At 38.3% G+C, this 22,462-nt stretch overlaps 1 protein-coding gene across 1 annotated transcript; it reads left to right on the top strand.

Annotated features, from left to right (window-relative positions):
• Positions 1-1,542: 1,542 nt before the first annotated feature.
• On the top strand, positions 1,543-21,819 carry kiaa0232 (KIAA0232 ortholog). The gene is made up of 8 exons (XM_073835994.1): positions 1,543-1,678; positions 8,999-9,551; positions 10,023-10,163; positions 12,219-12,288; positions 12,386-12,473; positions 12,676-15,988; positions 17,135-17,243; positions 18,211-21,819. Exons 2-8 carry the CDS (start codon positions 9,318-9,320, stop codon positions 18,225-18,227), a joined length of 3,972 nt encoding a protein of 1,323 aa, XP_073692095.1. The 5' UTR covers positions 1,543-1,678; positions 8,999-9,317; the 3' UTR covers positions 18,228-21,819.
• Positions 21,820-22,462: the final 643 nt, after the last annotated feature.

Here is a 22,462-nt window from a genome sequence, read left to right as displayed (position 1 = left end):
GTAAGGAATATTAAATCTAAAACGAAATGTTCAGTAAGTGTACATCTAGTTCTAAAAATATATAAAATATCAAAACTGTTAAAGGCATATCAATTTAGTTTTCAGAGAAATTGGACGTTCCCGCAAGGGGGCTCCAGTCGTCCATTAACATGACTGGCAGCTCATACATGGGTTTAAACTCAATGAACGGAGGCGCATTGTACACCAACAAAGCTGTTTGATGATACTTTCTGGGAGCGAAAGAAACATGCGTTTTGTTGGATCTTAATATTACGGAGTATAAGATATAAGGAAAAATATTTCCTGATTTTCGTTTCCCCGCGAAAGTTTCTGAAATATATTTTGTCCTCCTGTCATATTTTTTTTAATTACAGTGTCCACATTTCAACACAAAAATTGTTTATTAAATTAGATTCTTGTCATAACGGGTTTGCTGAATTATCTAGAAATGCTGTACTGTCGGCACTTGATTAACTCAAGTATCGACTGTACCTTTTTTTCCTTTCACCAACATTTTACAGTAGACAGATTACAATGAAAAAAAAATCAAAATTATAATAAACTTAAAACACGAAATGTTTACACAGCCTACATTAATACGCAATTTATCAGATTATAAATACATTTTAGGTATTGCTGAACATTTGATTTCAGAATTAGAAGTAGTTTATAACCACCGTACTTGCATTTTTGGAAACAAAATTTTAACAGCAAAATTAACAAATTAATATTCCATATGGAATTACATGTCATAAGTGAAAATTTTTTTTTTTAAACAAATTGAAAGCTGGGCATGATATGATCTATAACAAACGAGCAGAAATCTGACCAAAAACTGGTTGAATAAGGACTCTATGTGTAGAAATGTACAAAGTATATCAATATCACAGTTACAGTGATGTATGATATTGTGCTGTAGAATGACTGTATTTACAGCTGTCACCTTATACTCTGTATAAATACACTGAATGCGGATTGTGGAGTTTAGACGCTTGCAGTCTAACGACAATTTAATTGTGTATTTTTTAAAATCTGTTTTACTTTATTATAATTTAATTGTATGTAAAGTTGTATAATAACTTCAAGTCAATAATAATGCAAACTGCGAACACCTTATTACGTAAACATCAGGATGGAACTCTTTTATATGACCGCAAATTAAAAATCAGCCCAAAATCTAGCAATCGTCGTATTTCATAAATAATCTACTTATGTTTCTTATGTGTTGAGATGCCTAAAGAGAGCTGAAGTGGTCGTTTACACACTAACGGCGCAGAACATTTGGATTGTATTAGACCGACATGAACTCGGTCATCATTCTGATGCAAGCTCTCGCGGAGGGATATCAGCCATGGCGACACATTTGTAATCTGTCTTGTTGCCTGGAGATAAGTAAAATGGAGTCGGAAATCGCCTTTAAAGTCCTTCCCTGTCAGCCATGTTGGCTCAACTCGACCTGTCATATGATGTTTAGAGACATATGATGCAGGCCCACCTTGATCCAAAATGTCGTCAGCTGCGTCCTAGCCCGAGTTAAGGACGTAACATACCTTACCCCGCGCCTGATATCTGTGACGCTATTGCGGCGGACCTTCAGAGCTCGAGCTCGGAACGGCAGCGGGAGAGAAGTCATCGCTTCTCCTGCTGCTATTTAGCACACTGCGTAGGGTTACAGCAGGTAAGATTATTTAACGTGTTAAACTACGTTTTGGTATGTTGCGCGTTGTACATGTTAGTAATGCTACTCAGGTTCGATTTGAATTGAAAGCTAATGTTTTAGGCCGTCTTGTCAAGTATTACAAACGCCTGTAGCCAGGCAAATCAGCCGCGCCTCCTTCCCCGGTTTAGCTACAACGGTGCACTAGCATAGCTTAACGCTATCTCGTACTGTTTGGATAATTAACGCCCATTTTTCAGCTTAAACATGTTTGCTTTTGAATTTATTGCACGAAGCACACGTATGGCGCGTTTTATGGCGGTGGTTGTGAAGCAAAAACATTTACATTGCCTGTAGTTTTCGAGGAAGTGATAAACCGGGACTAACGTTAGCGTTTCACTCTGTGGCGTAAAATGGTGTCCGAGTTAGCCAGCCAACGACACCATACGAGCGGTCAACTGTTTACATTTCAACTGCGTCAGAATGGCACTTTAAACGACGATAATATGTATTGTGCCCACTGAATAAAGAAAATCATGCTTTTCATAACATGGAAAGTAGGGTTATTATGCAGTGTAATGGAATCGCTTGTCACGAATCATTTTGTAACTTCTCAGGCTGGATATGGAGCAGAGCGGCAGCACTACTTCGCGCATAGTTATATTTTGCACTTTTGAGCCGAACAACATTAATGTTAGCTGAATCATGCTGAGTAAGGGAAAGTGGTTTGTGGTTCCTCTGCTGCGCTCCTAGACAGTTGGCAGTGAAAAGCAGTCTGTATTGAAACAAACGGTCTTTATTAGCCATTATTTCATTATTCTGTCGTTCAGCGTAATGCGGCGACAGCAAGTTACAAACTTGGTGATTTCATAATCGGTTTTCTGTTCACTAGCTTGTGTCAGGTGATAGTTAGCTCGTAGCTAGTCAGCTGGCCTCCTGTCATTTCGCCGTTCTCCTGTCATTGGCAAACAATGCGCGCTATTTTGATGTTGTGAACATTTTTTAATCAGACGTATTGCGTGGACATGAGGGTCGGTGTCGCCTTCAGGTGGTCGTTTGATACATAACTACAATTTATTGTTAAGCCTGTTTTCTAACGTGATTAACTTAAGCCATGTAAAGGGGCAAACGTCAAGGGCATAGTATTTAACATACAGTTTTTTCATATACTAGTATTTCCTACGTATGTTTGTATTCCAGTCTGTCACGAATGAAATGAAATGAAAGGATCTTAGTGAATGATCTTAGTTGTTCTGCAGAATATGTTGTTACGCAATCTTGTCATACTTTCAAGCCATTTAAACTTCTGCGTCCACTTTCAGTCATTGTGAAAGGCAAATATCAAGTTCTTGATAAAAGCTGAAAGATAAACTGAAGTATGTCTCTGGTCAGTGACAGTAAATGAAAGCACTGGCACCAGTAGTCACTGTATATGATGAGGAATGACGACAGAAGATGGGCGTGACGGCCCGCTCCTGGATCTAAGTATGAACAGTAGGGATGGGCGATACCACTTATTTTGTTTTCGATACGATACCGATATTTTTAAGGCCAGTATCATCGATATCGATACCGATACGATACTTCTAAACTTAATTTTTAAATTATTACATTTATTAAATTAATAAGAGTAAAATATGTAATTATGCCCTTTTTTTATAACCTTTTGCACTTTATATTTGAAATGTATTTTAACATTTAATATGCAACTAATTAAATTTTATTTTCTACACGTGGTTAAAATATGTTTACTTAAGTGGTAACTACAAAACCTACAGTTGAAAATACTTGGTTTCATAAGGGGCTGCCAGTGACAGGCTGTTGCACACATAAAATACAACATTTTTATTCTGCCAGTGTATAATTTATATTAACGTTACTACAAAACATGATCAATGAACTTTAAGTGTTAATTTAAAGAAATGTAATTGCACTTGTGAAATGCAAATTATGTAAGCTTCAGTTTCAGTTTGTTTATTGAGAAATAGCTCAAACATTTTTTTTATTTTCTGTCCTCTGATAAGCATTGTACAGGGCTGTCGTTCCCAAAAGCATCAATGATTTCTTATGATACTTTTAGGAAACACAGCCCTGTTTGAATGCACTAGGGAGTGAATGCTCTCTGTGATTGATTGGTTCTGTCTTGCATCATTTGCGTGCTTTCAGATGAGTAGGAAAAGTGTTCTATCGTGAACAGTTATTCTCTAACATAGGTTATGCATCCAATTAAATGCACATTGTACTCCTGGCTTTTTGTTAAATAAACAAAATCACTGGTAAATAAAACACACCTTAGTATCGATATTTTCAATTTGAGTATCGATACTTTTGATACTCGCATCAGTATCGATATATCGATACTTTAGGATCGATATGCACATCCCTAATGAACAGTTTTCAGTTTCAACTTTGAGAGGAAAAAAAATGCCTTGTCTACTGGAACACAACAAACTGCTTATGTCAGACAGGGAGGGAGAGTTTGTAAGATTTCCTGTTGTTTCTTACTGTAAAGTACACATTCAGGACTTGTCCAAGTTTTATAAGAATGAAATGCTCAGCTGGGGTCAGGTCTTGGGAGCGGATTATATCTTGGGTGAAAGTGCATAGATAATTACTTGTGAATTTGTCTAATGCATAGAAAGCTACCCTCTGTGCACCTACTTTTTAGAAGTTATAAACAGTTTAAAATGCATCTCTTGTATATTAGCGTTTGATCATCACGAAATGCTCACCGCACAGTGTCATGACATGTAGGACCTGTTTCTTTGAAATTGTCTTTGAAACTCTTGTATTGTCTTGCATAACAAGAACTGCAGAAGCAAGTCATAATTATAGTGGCATCCCAGGCATGCTCATACCTTGGGCAATGTCAAAGCTTTCACAAAGAAATTGTCATTATCTTATGCTCATGTTGTTAGTTCTTTAGTCAAACACAAAAAAAAGATATAAAATCTAGAGATGTTGCCATGAGAGCTTGTTACTTCCGTCTTACTGTTTCCTCTTTCTGGTCTCATTAAAAAGTTGGCAAATCTTCACACTCAACACATAAAAGAACTTTGTATTGCTGACGTTGGTGGTGAGCTCAGGTTCAAGTTCAATGTGCTTTTGTCGTCTTGTCCCCTTTGAGGAAATGTTTTCTGTAGGAAATGGTTTGTTTATTGTATAGAACTTTTAAGTTTTAGGTTTTTTTTTAAACGTGAATCAGAAGACAGGCAGACGTATTCAGGAAAAGATGGATAAAGTGCGATTTACACAAATGATTTACAAACTGAACTCTTTTCAGTGTATGTTTGTCGAATCACATTTATTTTTAAACCACTTTTTGTGATTTGTACCTTTTAGGTGTGACTGTATTTGTATTATAACAAAGCCTTTAATATCTTTTTGCTGAATTGTAACTGGATTTGATTCCAACTGCATTAAATTCTACATGGTATTCATACCAAACCATATTAAGCCTCACCTTAAAACCAATGCTGACTAATCCCGAAACATTGTTGCTGGAGCACTTAGTTATACCAGGTGCCAGGAGCGGGAATGCAAACCGTACTTTTGTTTTCCTTTTCCGAAACCAAATCTTCTGCGTGCTACAGATTACTTGTCAGACATAGATGAATTGACGAATGAGTTTAAACATTCATAAGGACTACGGCAAGGTAAATATAATCACGTTTGATAATTAGTGTACATACTTAGTAGGTCATAGTGTTGTTTTTTTTCTTTCTGACATTTATTTTTTATTGGCAAACCTCTTTTTTTTTTTTTTTTTTTTTCTTCTTCCTGATATCACGTTTTGGACGTAGTAGACGTTTGGTGAGAGTTACCATGATAAAATATTAAAAGCTTACACGTAGTCTGTATTGTAAGTTGTAACATGCCTTCAGATATTGAAGCTATCACTTTTTATGCACTAATGTTATTAGTATTATATGTTTATTTACACACAATTAAAATCAGTCACAGAATTATAAAACTAAATCATAGTTCATAGGATAAGGCAAATTATGTTTGTTTGTTTTGTCTTGTATTTCATTTTCTTCATCAGTTTGAGGTGTAGGTTTTCGACATGGTCAGTTCCAGCATACACTAGAAATTCAAACTTGAAATTGATTATACTTTTACAGTAATTCAATAGTAAAAACCTTTTACCACGCTGTAAAATACTCTTAAAGGTTGTATCAGCGATTTCTAGCCTAAAACATAAAGTGTCAAATTCAGCTGACCTTTATTCACGATCCGCTCGCTGCCTGCCCCATAAATTGTCTGTGAAAAAAAACGTGTCTCTCTGGTCAGCCTAGGGTCCGAGATATGCCAAAAAAACAATCGGCGCTATCAACTATTCCACAGATAAACAAACCGTGTTCCAACCAATCAGTGTCAGGGGGTTCGTGTTGTGGACTTTCCTACTGGTGCAGGGATGTGAGGGAGGCGGAGCGAAAGTCCACAACACCAAACCCCTGACGCTGATTGGTTGGAACAATGTTTGTTTTTGCTGTGGAATGGTTGGTAGTGCCGATTGTTTTTTTGGCATATCTCGGACCCTAGGCTGACCAGAGAGACGCGGTTTTTTCACAGACAATTTATGGGGCAGGCAGCGAGCGGATCGTGATGAAAGGTCAGCTGAAATTGACACTTTATGTTTCAGGCTAGAAATCGCTGATACAACCTTTAAATAAAATGCTCTTCATACACATTTCAGTGTACTTTCACAACAACTAAACTGGATTATATTTCTTTAGCTCTAGTGTGAAAGCACTTTTACCCCGCATTTTTGAACAATGACGTGAAAGTGCACTATACAAACTTAAAAAGTTATAATTCATGAATACAGATCTAAGGTTGTATTTAATTTTAACAAAAGACAACCAGCAGATTATTGCAGAAGTTGAAACATTTCAAGATGTGGAAGTGTCAAAGTTCTAGAAGTTTTAATTTACTGTAAAGAAAATCACTGTAGAGTTTGTTTTTAAATCAAAATTGCTATAAAATTAAAGCCTTATGTCTAAGTAAGTTATGTTCCAAATTTGAAGTTAGTATTAAAAACATTGTGGTTTCTGTGAGATTTTACTTAGGGCGTTATATGAAAAACAAGCACCGGGTGACATCTAAACTCCATTGATTTTTTTTAAAAAGCAAACAAAATCACCAAATATGCAATCTCCAGACTCAGACCTTTTTGACAACATGTAATTTGTCAAGATTATAAAAGTTTTGATTGTAAAATACTGTAATACATTTTGTAAAATGACACTTGACACCACCCACTAAGGGAGAGGAAACGGCTAAAAGATTTTAAAGTAAAATATTTATGCTAGGCTTGGGCGTTATCCAAATTTTGATACCGTCAAACCTCCTCCCTATTTTACCCCGGTATACGGTATTACCGTGAATAATAAAACAATTATGACGTAAGGCTCAGACAGCGTCACCAAACTGTTGGCTTGTGCCTAAACCGTTCAGAAACTGAATACCAAACACTACTGAAACAATAACAAAATAACATGCACAACAATATTAACAACTTTTATTAGCAACAAATAGCAGTTTATGAAAAAAAGTGCAAATACAACAGTCAAAGAGAATTTAATTAACATACATCCAGGGGTTTCCCGTTTCTGCGTTTCCCGTCGAACGACATAACTCGCTGGTTAACCTCCATAGTACAATGCATTTTTGTGGAAACGAACTAGCTAGTCACAGTGTTTCCCGAACATGGTCGCATCTCCGTCGTTTGAACCACGTTAATTCAACAATGTAGGACCGTTGTTAATGACGTCACCAAGTAATCATTTCGGCTATTTAACTGAGTAGGGACCTCAAAAATGCAGCTATATTGAACATGGCACCTAATGACTCATTTTCTTTCCCCCCTGTCATTACGCTTTATTTGATGTTTGATTCATCAAGGGTTCCCTCTTACGGCATACTCCGGGGTTCCCTCAGGCATTTGTGCACACACACTAATCATAAACGGTGCTTATAGAGGACGCACAAAAATACATAGATTAAAATACATTTATATTTAGTTTAAATGGAAGATATAGATTGTACTGCATGTTAGCTTGCAAATCATGCTCAAAAACAAAATTTATTAAGCCCACATGTCTTACTAACAAGAAACTATGCTCCTAAGGTCGAGAGCTGTAGTTCCAACTACGTAAGTTTGTGACGCTGTTTGCGAATGTTCATTTGAACTATGGTGTCGGAAACACCCAATCGTTGAATTATGTTGGTAACGACGGAACTTGCGACCATAGTTGCCTAACGATGCTTTTTGGGAAACGCACCCCTGAACTTACGTTTGAACGCCTGTTTGGACTGAAGTTTACAGGGGTTCACCAGTTTAAGAAATGTCTGATCGTAAAAATCTGCTTCTTTCATTTAAGGTATTGTTTTCGTTATAATCTACTGATTTAAATAATCAATAATAATTATTATTATACCACTGCGCGCCTAGCCTGACATGCCCTCGCGTATGAATGAACAGGCAGCATCTGTGGACAGAGCGGGCGCATTAGGCACAATCGTCAAATATATTTCAAAAGAAGCTGCCACGGTCCTGACCACATCATCACTGTCTTTACTGGGTGTTTTTAGGGAATATTTCAATTTATTAACATGCGAATGAATTAGCTATTCATGTGGTGGACTGTCATGATTTTGGATAATGCAGGACACTACCGAATGATGCGCATCAGAGGAGTGGGTAAACGCAAAGCCGACCACTGCATTACCGAGCTCAATAGCATATAACCACCATCCACGCATCACTAATACACATTTTTAGGCATTAAATAAATTATATTTAATATTTAATCCTTGCCTCCTATATAAGTGTGTTGTTTTTTATGACGGTATAACTGTATTGAAACTGATACCGTTGCTATTTTTAGATCCCGCGCTATACCATATTACCGTATTACCGCCCAAGCCTAATTTATGCTAATGCAATGTCCAATTTCAAAATGGTTCACAGGATAAATGTTGAGGTTTTTTTTTTTTTATATGGTGATTATGAAAATGTGATGGAGAACAAAGTTAACGAAAAAAAGAGCACCAAGTATTCCACAGGTGGTACGGTGACAATTAAAATGCTTTGCATTTTAGACCAATATTTATTTCAAGGTCTTGTCTTCATCAGTTGTGTGGTCTAAATTGGTTTGCGCAGTACTGAACCAGTTGCCAGCTGAAGTGCTGACTGATCCTTGGTTTGCAGTGATGAATGTTAAAGGTCTTTTCTGAAAGATTATGGATTATCAAGACATTCAGTTGCTGTTTTTCTAGTGCAAAAACAGTATGAACTAAATGCCTTTTTTTCTTTCTCTCTCTTCTCTTTCTCAGGTTAAGCCTGGAACCAGCTGTCCTTCAAGATGAACCCTTATGAGTGAAAGTGAGCCTGTTCAGTAAGCAAGCTGTTAGCTTCCAGTGGTCAAAGCCATGCCTGAAGATTAGAGCCTCTCTTCTTGCTTACAGCAATACGAATATACAGAAGATTCTACATGACTTTTCATGTAGACCTTTCTGTGTTTGTTCTGCTGGATTGAGTCCTTCCTCCCCTTCTGTAATATCAGCTCTGTCCCTTTCATACCGCTCCCTCTCGCACTTTCATGTCCTCCTGGGAACATGTATCTGCAATTGAGAATGGCTCCAACCTAGTCTCATGCGTCCAATGAGTGGAGAGTCAGACGGCCCTGCTCCTGAAAGAGTCTCGCGGGCCTTCCCTTCGTCAGGCCCTGTGTCTTCCTCAGAGATGTCCTCACTGCAGTCACTAGGGCCAGTGCAGAGCTGGCTGGGTCAGGAGCTGGAGAAATGTGGCATAGATGCAATGATCTACACCCGCTATGTCCTTAGCCTGCTACTGCACGACAGCTATGACTATGACCTGCAGGACCAGGTAGAGTTAAAAAGTGTTGGCACATCTGGAAAACCTTTTTTTCCCACTTGTTTCTGTATAAATCTAACAAAACGGCTTAAAAATGGAGTAATCCACCCAAGTCTCTCAGTATTTGTTTTATTTCATTCAGTAATAACAAACATTTATTTTGATACTCAATTAGTCTGTGGATTATTTCTGCAATTATTTAGATTTTAAAAGAAACGCAATTTTATTCATCGCAAATGTTAATCCAAAACTTTTATGGAATAAGTCTATGTGAATATAGATATGTGTAGATTATGGTATTCTTGTTTGAAACTTCTTTGCTTTGTTTTGCACAATAGAGATAAAGTAGACTAATGCAAGTAGTGTTCTTTTATTTTCTTGAGAGCAGATTTTTTTGTCAGTAATTACATCTTGGCAGGTATTTGTGCAGAATTTCTCTCAATTTATACTAAGCAATCCACTCCTGGTTCTCCTTGTGTGCAGGAAAATGACATCTTCCTGGGCTGGGAGAAGGGAACAGGGAAGAAATGGGGGAAGAGCAAGAGGAAGGGAGGAACTGACCTAAGTCTTGAAGAGATGAAGAAACAAGCTGCCGTGCAGTGTTTGCGTTCAGCATCTGATGAAGTAAGACCTTTGCTTAAAGCATTTTTAGTCGGTGTGTTATTTTGCATTTCCACAAACATTTTCACTGCTAAATTTCAATTAGTGTACTTTTGTGAGTTTGTGTGTCATTGAATTAGTCGAGCAAACATTAGTTAAATGGTCAAGAATAACTCTCCTCATTAAGACTGAAATTTGCCAATCAGAGCTTAACTAATGTGGCTATATCTCATATCCACTTCCGTTTGTGAAAATCGTTGGTATGCTTTGCATTTGCCTCAAAGCATTTTACAGTGATGCTTATTTCAAAGCCATCTGAACTAGTTCAGATGTGTTCATCAAATTACATAATTCACTGTTGAGATTTTATATGGTTACTGTTTTCATTTTGTGTATATGTGGAGCTTTCTAATCTAAGGGAGTAATCATTTAATACAGTATCTCACAAAAGTCAGTAAACCCCTCACATTTCAGCAACCATTTTAGAATATCTTCTCAAGGGACAATACAGTAGAAATGGAATTTGGATATATTTTAGAGTAGTTAATGTGCAACTTGTATAGAAGTATAGATTTACTGTCCTCTGGAAAAAAAAAAAAAAAAAAAAACTCAACATGCAGCCATTATTGTCAAAATAGCTGGCAACGAAAGTGAGTACACCCTAAGTGATAACAGCAGTATGTTGTTTAACCATGCAGAGTCACATGTCCTATTTATCATGTTTATGTTTTTGTCTGCTACAAAGTTGTGTATCTTGTATTAAAGCAGTTAAAATTAGGTGCTTTAAGTACAATTTTCTCCTACTGACCACTGGATGTTCAATATGGCATCTCATGGCAAAGAACTCTCTGAGGATTTAAGAATCAGAATTGTTGCTGTCCACAAAGATGGCCAAGGCTATTAGAGGTTCAGTAACACCCTGAAACCGAGTTGCACTACAGTGGTCAGGGTCATACGGAGGTTTTCCAAGATGGGTACCATTCAGAATAGGCTTGCAAGGGTAAATCAATGAAGTTGAGCACTTGTTCTGTGCGTCAGGTGCAAAACCTGGCTTCAAAAAGCAGATGCATGAGTGCTGCCAGCTTGCTTTAAAGGTTGCAGAAGTAGAAGGTCAGCTTTTCGGTGCTCAGACCATATGCCGCACACTGCAACAAGTCGGTTTACATAGGCGTCATTTGAAGCTGGCTCACAAGAAAGCCTGCAAATAGTTTGCTGAAGACAACCTGTCCAATAGCATGAATTACTGGAACCATGTCCTGTGGTCTGATAAGACTAAGATAAACTTGTTTGGCTCAGATGGTGTCCAGCATGTGTGGCGATGCCCTGGTGAGGAGTACCTGCATGAGTGCTGCTGGTACTGGCTGCAGTTTATTGAGGGGAAACATGGATTCCTTTATGTACTGTACATTCGGAAGCAGAACATGATGCCTTCCTTACAGAAGCTAGGTTGAACGGCAGTTTTCCAACATAACGATCCCAAGCACATCACCAAAATGACAACTGCCTTAGTGAGGAAGCTGAAGGTGAAGGTAATGGGGTGGCCAACTATGTCTCCAGACCTGAATCTATTAAGCACCTGTGGGGCATCCTCAAACGTAAGGTGGAGAAGCACCTTGTGTCTAAAGTCCAGCAGCTCCGTGAGGAGTGGAAGAGGATCCCAGCAACAACCTGTGCAGCTCTGGTCAATTTCATGCCCAGGATGATTAAGGAAGTGCCAGATAACAATGGTGCTAACACAATACATTGACACTTTGGACAAGTTAATTTAGGGTGTACTCACTTTTGTTGCCAGCTATTTTGACAATAATGGCTGTATGTTGAGTAACATTTAGGGTACAATAAATCTGTACTGCGATACAAGCTGCACATTTACTACTCTAAAATATATCCAGATTTAATTTCTGTAGTATTGTCCCTTGAGAAGATATACTGAAATGGTTGCTGAAATGTGAGGGGTGTACTCACTCACAATAGAAAACTATTTGATTTTTTGTTGCAGTGATAGAACTATGATTACATTTTTTTTTTTGTTACATTTTCACCTGAAATTGAAAGTTAAATTACGGTTTTGTTCTTCAGAATTCTGGAATTGAAAGCTTGGTTGAGGAGCTATGCTCTAAACTCAAGGATATTCAAAACAAACAGAAAGGTTGGTTAGCATGTTTCTGTCTCATTGCATTGTCTTGCAGCTGTAACAGTTTATGGCAGTATTTCAATTATATTGCTTTGCTGTTATTGTCTTACAGAAAAAGAAAAGCAAGGAAATAAAAAATCTGATATATCTCAGTCTCCTGAACCAGATGAATCATTTTCTTCTAAGGACCAAGTTGAGATGTAAGTAATTCAACTTTATGTTCTGTAGTGTAATATTATAGATTGATGTACATCTATGATCTCTATGTAATTAATTAGAGCAATAGGACTGATATTATGTTATGCTGTAGTTGCTCTTATTGCTGTTATAATTATTTTCTTTGTATTGCTATTTACATCACATTACACTTAATATTATAATGTGGTTGTTTTTCCCTTTTAGGTACTACGAAGCTTTTCCACCTCTCTCAGAAAAATCTGTTTGTCTCCAAGAAATTATGACCGTGTGGAACAAAGCTAAAGCCTGCACATATTCCAGCTCATCATCATCTGCTGTCCCTCAAACAAGCACAGACACATCCTCTCCGAAAGACTGCACCAGCGAAGGTGAAGCTTTTAAAGACCGAACAGCCGATGCACCCAGTTCCACCACCACAACCAGCGAGAGGGCCCAGCAGCGACGCACTAAGAGGGAGAAGGAAAACCGATTCCATGGAAGCGCAACTGGAGTGTCTGACGATCAGGTTGCTTCTCATAGTAAGAGACAGACAAGACACCGGTCTGAGGGGAGGTTCCGTCCCAGATCGTGGTCCTCTGGCTCTAGTGAGGCTGGCTCAAGCTCCAGTGGTAACCAGGGTGACCAGACCCCCAGTTGCAAAGCAGTCCGCATAAGACACAAGTCTCGAGAGGTCAGCAGCAGAAGCAAAAGAGGCCGCAGTGGTGGCGGACAGGTCAAACTGGCCCTAAAAGTCATCGACAAAGAAGAGCGGAAAAACACACGTGGCAACATCAGTACCGCTGGAGGCCCACCTAAGCAACAGCAGCACTACATGAAAAAAGGCAAAAGACCTCTGAGGGAGATCCGCAAAGATGCTAATCTGGTTGAGGCACAGGAGTCAGGAGGAGAGGCCAATAAAAAGGAATATATGGAGGAGCCGCTTTGGTACACAGAGCCCATTTCTGAGTACTTTGTCCCTCTCAGTAGAAGTAAACTGGAGACAAAGTATCGGAGTAAAGAAGACTCTTCCAGTGACTTAGCTATGTCCATTGATGTGGACTGTCTGTCGGAGAGAATTCAAGGAATCTGCATTGCAAATTCTTGTTTTCAAAGGGCATACCTTGCAGCAGGCACTTTTGTGGATGGCCACTTCATTGAAGTGCCTGGCGAAGGTGACGAAGAGGCTCCTGAACTGAATGGGATTCCAAGCTGCCCTCCTCCTGAAGATGGTCAAAATTTAGATGATGAGCATCTGTCCGAATTCACTCACTTCTATGAAGTTGATCTTTATCAATCCATATTGGATCCTAGTGCCTCAGATGCGGTACAAGAAAGCCGAATCCTGAACATGATTCGGCAGAAGAGCATTGAGCGAAAACACTTTGAAGCAGGATGTGTAGTTTTAGATGGCCTTGAGCTGCGAGGGGAAAGTGCAATAAGGGTTGATTCTCTGGGAGCCTCTGAAGCAGATGTTTCTATCTCGCAAGATATGAAAAAAATTGCCCAAGTCTGGGAGTGCTGTTCATCATCTAGCTTAGAAGATCTGGAAGGAGAAAGCTGTCCGGGTGACTCTCCAGGCAGGCTCTCCCCAGTGTTGGATAGTGTTCCGTTCGACTTTAACTCTGGAGCTTTCGTAGGGCCTCATCTCCAAGAAGCCAGCAGTAGCATCTCTGCCCTAAACTCCTGTTTTCCGCTTTTTGAGTTGCAGTACGATAGCCCTACCTTTTCTTTTCCCTGCGACTCGCTCACGGAGGGTCAGGACAATGTAGATTCAAATAGCTGTTTAGATCCACAAGGAAACAAACAATCCCGTTTGCTCATTTGGACCAAAAACAGTGCCTTCGATGAAACGGAACACTGCTCTAACTTATCAACGAGGACCTGCAGTCCCTGGTCCCACTCAGAGGAGACACGGTCAGATAGTGAACAGATCAATGCTCCGACAGATGAATCTGCTCAGTTTGGCAATGAAGAGGTCAGCTGTATCTCCCTTATCCCGCCTTTATGCCTAGAAGAAGAGCTTTTAGATTTCTTTCAAGAGAACTCCAGTCACCAGCAGGAAGAAACGAGTGTGGGCACAGAGTCCAGCCAGCCCTTCAATAAGAAATCAAAATTGGAGTCTGTTTGTGGCATAGCGTTAGAGCAGGACGAGAGTAAACTCTATAATGCCGTTGTGTTTTCTGATGTCCCAAACCAACAAAGTGATGAATACACCTCAGGGATAATAAAAGACATTTGGATGGCTATTGGAGATGGAGACTGTGTCTTAACACTTGGGGTAAAGAATACAGGGGAACACTTGTTTTCGGAGGAGGCTACTGGCTACCAATGCAGCTGTCTTGACAAGGATGTAAAAGGTGAAATTGTTCAAAAGAAAGCTGTCCAGTGTTCGGAGTATCATCTTTGGGATGGGCAGAAAGAGGACGAGGGACTTCGTAAAAACAAGCTCTCTAAAATGAATGATGGGGATTACACGACACCGGCCAAGCCCTGGAATTGTAATTCACAGGACAGCACCTCCTTTATCCTCGGTGGGGTGTATGGAGAACTGAAGAGTCTAGGTGGTGACAGAGAATGGGCTATGATTCCACCTGGTGATGCCTGTGGCAGTTTGTTACAGTGTGCAGCAGCCACATCTTCTGACATGGTAACCATTGCAGGAGCGGATGTGTTCATGAACACAAGCAGTTGCTTTGCTCCTGGCCACAAGCCATTGTGGAGACCTCTCGTGTCCCTTGGTCAAAATGAGCAGGCTACCAAGGGACCGGGGGATGGTTTGAATAAGGGATTTTCCGTTGTCTTCCATGAAGATTTGCTCGGATCGTGTGGAGGCTTCCGTGGAGAAGAGTCAGGACTGGATTACCCGTTTTCATCCTTTGATTTAAACAACCCTTTTTCCCAGGTCCTGCATGTGGAGTGCTCCTTTGAGCCAGAGGATATGGCCTCGTTCAGCCCGGGATTCAAGCCAAAATCCATATTATGCTCCGACAATGAGCCCTTTTGCCCTTGGTTATACGGCATCAACCGGACTCAGTATCGGGCCATTCGAATTTCCCCAAGGACTCATTTCCGGCCGATATCTGCCTCTGAACTTTCTCCAGGTGGGTGCAGTGAGTCAGATGTAGAGTCTGAGAAAGAGGAAGCGAGTCTTCCAGTTGGTCAAGCAGACCTCTTCGATGACCCACAAGCTGACCTCAAGCCTCTCGAGGAGGATGCAGAGTGCGAGGGCCCTTACTATGGAAAATCAGAGTTGGAGTCTGGGAAGTTCCTACCCAGATTAAAGAAGTCTGGAATGGAGAAGAGTGCCCAGACATCACTCGATTCGCAGGAGGGTGGGAGCACCCTTCTGCCGATTACTGAACAAGAGATTTGCGTACATTGTGAGACGGCAGCGGTTTCGGTGCCATGTTCTCATGTTCAGTCCTCTGTTCTTCAACAAGAGGAATCTAGCAGAGAGGCAGAGTCTTGCAAAGGCGCTGCAACCGATCAGATTCCAAAAAGTGGGAATTCGATTGATGTTGCTCAAGATATGCATGAGGTATGTAATTTAACTGTTATCTATCCCTCAGAGACACGCATATAGAAACTTGTACAATATATTAACATGTTTTTATTGGTTGATATTGACATTACTATCACCTGGGGCCTCATTTATAACCATAACAAAACATACCCTAAAAAGATACGTATAAAAACAAACTTGACGGGAAAATTTGTGCACCTGCATGCAAACTCTGACCCATGCCTAAGCATTCTTTTACTGCAGTAAGTGATGCAATGAAGCATTTTAAACTCTGAAATGATTGATTTTAAATTCTTAATTTTTATATAAACATTTTAAACAAATTATACACCCAATACTAGAGAAGTTAAAAATATGAATTGAGACATATTTGTATTGGATGCACTATAATTTTGTTTTAATTACAGCGAGGAGTGCTGGGTGCACAATAACTCATTTTTAAACTGAGCTGCAGATCACGTTATGAGAAAAATATTTTTAGCAAGAACAAGGATAAACTGCATTTTCACAGCAAAATATAAGTAGGCCAAACTACCCTATATAAATTCCCTGAAACACGTTTACCTTATCAGCAATACGGCGTAAATTTAATTTATTTAAAACAATTAAAATAACCTACTATTTGGCCAGTGGAAAAGAATGAATCAACCTTTTTTTTTTTTTTTTTTTAAACTAACTATTTTATAGGCTACAATTTAGTTTTTAAAGTTATCTTGAAAAATGTATTCTAAAACTGTTAGATTTTTAATGCCTATAGCACGAATATCATTTGACCTTTGACTGTGTTAAACATGTCACATGGACAGAAATATGCATGGAAATGTTATGCAGATGAGGTAATGCATAGTAAAACTAGGCGTTATAAGCTCCATATATGGTGATTTTGGGGAGGAGACTGAGTGGAGATTTATAAAGGGATTTTTGCGCAGGTTCTGGCATAGGAATGGTTTCATAAATCTGAAAACTTTTGCATGTACATACACTTAGGATGAAATCTACGGAAAGTTTTATAAATGAGGCCCCTGCACTTGAATGCACTGAATTCATGTATGGCATGACAGCACTTGATATTCTTTAATGATATATCTTTTACTTTTCAAATGATATATCTTTTACCTTACCTTTTCTCCCATTGCTTGACTTTCTTTGTCTCTTAAACAGTTTCCTCTGTTGGATTTTGGAGAGCAGTGCTTAACTAATATGCAGCAAGAAGAGTGCTGGTGGCAAAGTACTCTATGTTCTCCTTTATTTCCAGGTTCTGAGTGCGGAGGTAAGAAGAGTACATTTAAAGGATTAGTTCACCCCAGAATTTAAAATTCCTGGTGATGTTCTCACCCCCATGTCATCCAAGATGTTCTTGTCTGTCTTTCTTTTCTCAGTGGAAAAGAAATTAAGGTTTTTGTGGAAAACATTCCAAGATTGTTCTCCATATAGTGGATTTAATTGGGATCAGCAGGTCCAAATTGCAGTTTCAATGCACCCAGCCAAGGAGTAAGGGTTTTATCTAGCAAAGTAATTTTCTAAAAAAAACAAAATAATGTATATACTTTTTAACCACAAATGCTCGACTTGCACTAGCATCCACGACTTCACGCATTGTGTAGTTACTTTGGAAAGGTCACCGACCCAGTGTTTACAAAGCAAATGTGCAAACAAACAAAGTTTTTTGCCCTACCCTTCCTTTTTTAACCAAAGTACACAGCTAAAGAATAAACCGCCTGTGACCTTTCCAACCTGATTGCCATAGACGCGTATCGCAAAGCTAGTGCAATACGTACTTGCGGTTAAAAAGTATATACATTTTTTTTTTTAGAAAATGGTAGATTATTTTGCTAGATGAGACTCTTATTTCTCGGCTGGGATCGTGTAGAGCCCTTTGAAGCTGCATTGAAACTGCAGTTTGGACCTTCCACCCGCTGATCCCCATTTAAGTCCACTGTATGGAGAAAAACCTAAAATGTTTTCTTTTCGACTAAAGAAAGAACAACATGAACATCTTGGGTGACACGGGTGGTTAAATGATCTGAAAATTTTAATTCAGTAGTGAACTAATCCTTTAACAGTATTAGGTACTTAGGAAGTGAATTGTACACTGCTTTGATAAACCCATTGATCTATCAATAGGAAATAATCATGATGAATCTTACTGTCAAATTATAGACGCTACATTAAATGCAAAAGGGAGTTTGTATTTAAGTTTGCTTAATACTAAATGTTGTACCCTCCTTTGCTTCTAGGAAGCAGTAACGTATGATTCTTCTGCTGAACGTGGAGGCATACCAATGCTAATTTCCTCCTATCACTTTCAACCAAAACCCAGAGGAGGGATAGGAGGACCCTTGCAAGAACAGTGAGCCCAGGGCTTGCAGTGGGCTCTTTCTTAACCATGCTGTCCTAAGCCCTGTTATTCCTCAGTCAGTTCATCTAAAACGGCGTATCACCAAGATGAAAAGATAAAGAGAGGAAAACATGGCAATAGGTTGAACGTACAGTTAGATGATTCTGGTCAACAGCATTTATTATAGACTTGTTTTCAGTCTGTTAATTCCAAGGTTGATCAATTTTGAAAAGAATAAAAAAGGCATAGCTAAGCATTAAGATCGTTCTTTAATTTACCCCTTATAGATTTTAGCTTCACTTTTATGTTTGATCTGGGATACACTATAACTGTGGTCCTACTGATTGTGCATGTGCTTGTGAACCTAGTCTCAGTCCTTCTAATAGTCTAAGTTTCTGTGACCGAACTATGAATACTCAGAAGTCAGGTTGAAAGCATCACGATTGCAACACCCCTCTTCCCTAATCAGATCATTTAGCTTTGTCTTATTTTTTTCCTTTTAAATGACTTGTAGAGGATAGAGTTGTGTGAGGTTTGGTGTGTTGAAAGAAAAAGTGCTTTTGTCCCCACCCTACTTTTGTTCTGCTACATTAGTTATTGGTTGATGCTCCCCTTTAGTTCAGTGCTGCTTTGAAATCATCTTAAAGAAACAAAGCAAGGTAATATGTTGAAGGTGTAACAATACATTAAACAAACTTAAAAAAAAACAAAAAACGAGCTAATTAAAACAGAAGACTAAATGAAGAAATAGACCATTAATGCTTGAGTTTCCCTTTTAATACAGCCATCTTGATAAATGTTTCACAACTTGCTAGGTTATTTTGTCCACTTCAGGTTAAAAAAAAATCTATATATTTTTATACATTTGTCAGATGGCTTGCTTTGCAAAGTCACCTTTTCGTAAAAGTTATTTTTGGAGAGAGTTGTGGTGTGAAACAACAGTTTACATTTTCCTGAATACAAGTATAGTAAGATACCTGGAAAGCTTGTAAAGTATAAATGATGCAAATGAAGTCTACGAGAAAATAAAAAAAAAACATAGGTAACTGAATATTTTGACCCAACTGTACAATTTCATATTGGTTGTTTCTAAGTCTTTAAAAATATACACCTTACAGTTAATCGTATATCAGTTGCAGTTTGGTATTGTAGACATAATTTTATGTATTCTTTAAGTTTAGTGTAAAGTTTACAGTTTAATTTCAGTGAAATTTCTTCCCCTTCCTTACCCAGCACAATTGTGACTACTAATGATCCATAATATGGCTTGATTGTTGTTTTGTTTTGTTTTTTTGTTTTACATGAAAAGAATTGAGTTTCCAGTAATGGCAGTTGATTGCTTAAAGATTGATTTATTTAATGTACTTTTCCTTCTACTTGTTTCAGAAATATGTGGCTGTTTCATTGAAATGAAGAGGGGTGTATAAAAGCAATATAGTATTTTGGCACACCATAACTCTACAACCTTACAGTATGTATTTTTGTGTAAAAAAATAAAAATAAAAAATACATAGGCCCAAATGACCTTTCCTGCAAAGTTTGATAAGCAGCTTGCCTATATAATTTTTTTTTTTTTTTTTGGCTGTGGAATGAGAGGTGGTAGGGGTATGGTGTTCATAATGCAAAATATCCATCATAAATTTCATTTTTGCTTTAATTCCATTTTGTCCATTCACTTTCGTCTGCTTCATGACCTTAATGGGTGTCTAGCCTGCCATGTGCTAACTTTAATCTAGCCTGGATGGGTATTTTCCAGCATTTCATTCGGTTTTGTTTTGTTACAGATGTTAGCGTGAGAAATAACTACATGTATGCTACATCAGCAGAGTGTAAGTTGTTACGAAGTGTGAATTTACGAAGTGAAATTTGGGAAGTTTTTTTTTTTTTTGTTTTTTGCTTTTTAGAGCACCCTTAAAGCTTTGGTTTTCTTAGTTTAAAAAATGTGTGCATTTTTTTTTTTTCGTACCAATGTGGGAATATTGGTTTTAAAGCATTACTTGTTAAATATTTTAAGGGGGAATGTGTATGTGGCAGGTGAATAGAAAATTATATCACCACATTCAACATTGACCAACAGATACTTTTGAAAAACTATTCCTTAATTGGGCTTTAAGTTTCTAAACTTTCTTTGGCATCAAATGCCACATAAAAAAAGAAAAAAAAAACAGTAATAATTTAAATGTGCTTATTCCCCTTTGCAAGTGGGACAGTTTATTTTGTTGACTTGTTCTGAGATACACTTTGGGGTTAATTGCAGTCTTGACCGTAAAATCTATAGAGTATCTTATGTATTGGTGCTAATATTTATACACTACAGCAGAGATGTAATCTTCAAATGTGTGTATAATACATAGAAAAAGAAAAAAGGCCACACAGTTAGTCCTTCTAAAAGATTTGTGCTTATTTTAACAAAAACAGGTTAGGCCTTGTTCTTGAGACCTAAAGTGTGTGACCCTAGACTGTATGGAAAAGGCTGTAGACCATAACTTTGGAGGGGTGATTTTGTATGACCCAGTTTGAAACAGCTTGTGTGTGTGTTTGTGTGTTTCCCCACATTATTTCCTCATTGTGGTTGTGGGAGTTTGATTATTGTTTTACAAAGATGATAATTGAAATGTATAGTGGTAGAAACCGAGTGTGACGGCACAAAGTTATTTTACTGTACTGGGTACTGAAGTGCATATAGACTCCTATATTGGATTTGTATTTAGTTGACAAATAACATGTTACAATTCAGTTTAATTTTTCCAGTTGGATTCCAAAATTCAATTACACATCTCTAATCAATACCTAAATTATTTTTTATTCTGTCAAGCACTTTGAGTTAAATATTGCCGTCCTCCAAAATTGTTACTTGTATTAGTTGGCTTTATGTTCCTTCAGAAGCTTGTTTATGGTGGGTGGGTGGTTGAAAGAGGACAAAAGCATTTTAGATTTAAGCATTTTGAAAAAATGCATAAATATAGTAAATGTGTGCGTGACAGTCAAATATAACACAACAGCATAGACCGATTTATTTACAGTTAAAGACGTTTGAAATGGTTCCCCTCTTAGTTCGAACAGACTCATTTTAAAAATGAAAGAGTGACTTTTTTTTTTTTTTATAAATCTTTCACGTCTGGCTCTGTGTGTGAGGTGGTATGGTTGCTAGTGAAAAACCCGAGTACTCATGTCTGTGGGAGACTGAAAATTGCATTTGTTTGCATTTCTTCTAAGGTTTTGGTTTGGGCAGTACATTTGGAGAGGATGACTTTCAAGTTCTTAAAGGTTTAAGTTTTGATTGCAATGTTGTATAACTTTTAAAGCAGAACTCTGTCTGTTACCTTATTGCAACAGCTTCTTAATTGGAGCCCAACCCTGTATTTTTTCCTCTGAATACCTGATGAAAGTCACCAAACCCAACACAGACAAAGCTGGTTGCGTTGTTCTAATGCCATGTACATCTGAGTACATCATTTTGTTTCATTGTGAAGTTTCTAAACCTTTAATAAACATTAAAAAAAACCACGGTTGTTGTTTGTGAACTACTCTGATTTACTAACCAGCCAGATAGCTAAATGTTCTAGGTACACATTAAGCTTTGACACTGGGCCAACTTGGTTATAACAGCATCAGACAGAGGGAAGTGCTTAACCTGTAAGTGGAACCCTGACCTTAAAGGCTTTCCAGCACAACTTGTCACAGAAAATGACTTTTCATATACTATAATTTACTTTAGAAAGGATATTCTAAATATTTAAGAGTATTTTCTCTCAGTGCTTGGAAGAGGCCCAATAAAATGTTACCAGCCACAGAAAAATCCAGCTACGAGTAGTTGCATGTTTTAATGGTCAGGCGCATTCATTGTGAAGCTGTTGTGAGGAATGAGGGACGTTCACTTTAATCAGGCTGATGCAGGTTTAGGGTTTGTTTTAGTTACTATAGCAACAGTCTGTCTACTGGTTACTGATAAACGGACGCCTACTGTTTTATTACTTGGATTTATTAAAACCAGCAATAAACCACATCTACGCATAAACAAACTTCACACTGCGTGTACCGAATGGTACAATATAACACTGTGGGTAGCTGCGTAGATGGGAGCGTTGTAGTTTTATCGCGTCGCTCAGTGTGTACGGTGTCTACAGGGCACTGGAGGTCACTTCCTGATT

Source organism: Garra rufa, chromosome 3 (assembly GCF_049309525.1).
Source record: "Garra rufa chromosome 3, GarRuf1.0, whole genome shotgun sequence".
Classification (NCBI taxonomy): Eukaryota; Metazoa; Chordata; class Actinopteri; order Cypriniformes; family Cyprinidae; genus Garra; species Garra rufa.
Note: the sequence above shows the minus strand (reverse complement) of the source record. Positions and strands in the feature narration are given on the sequence as shown.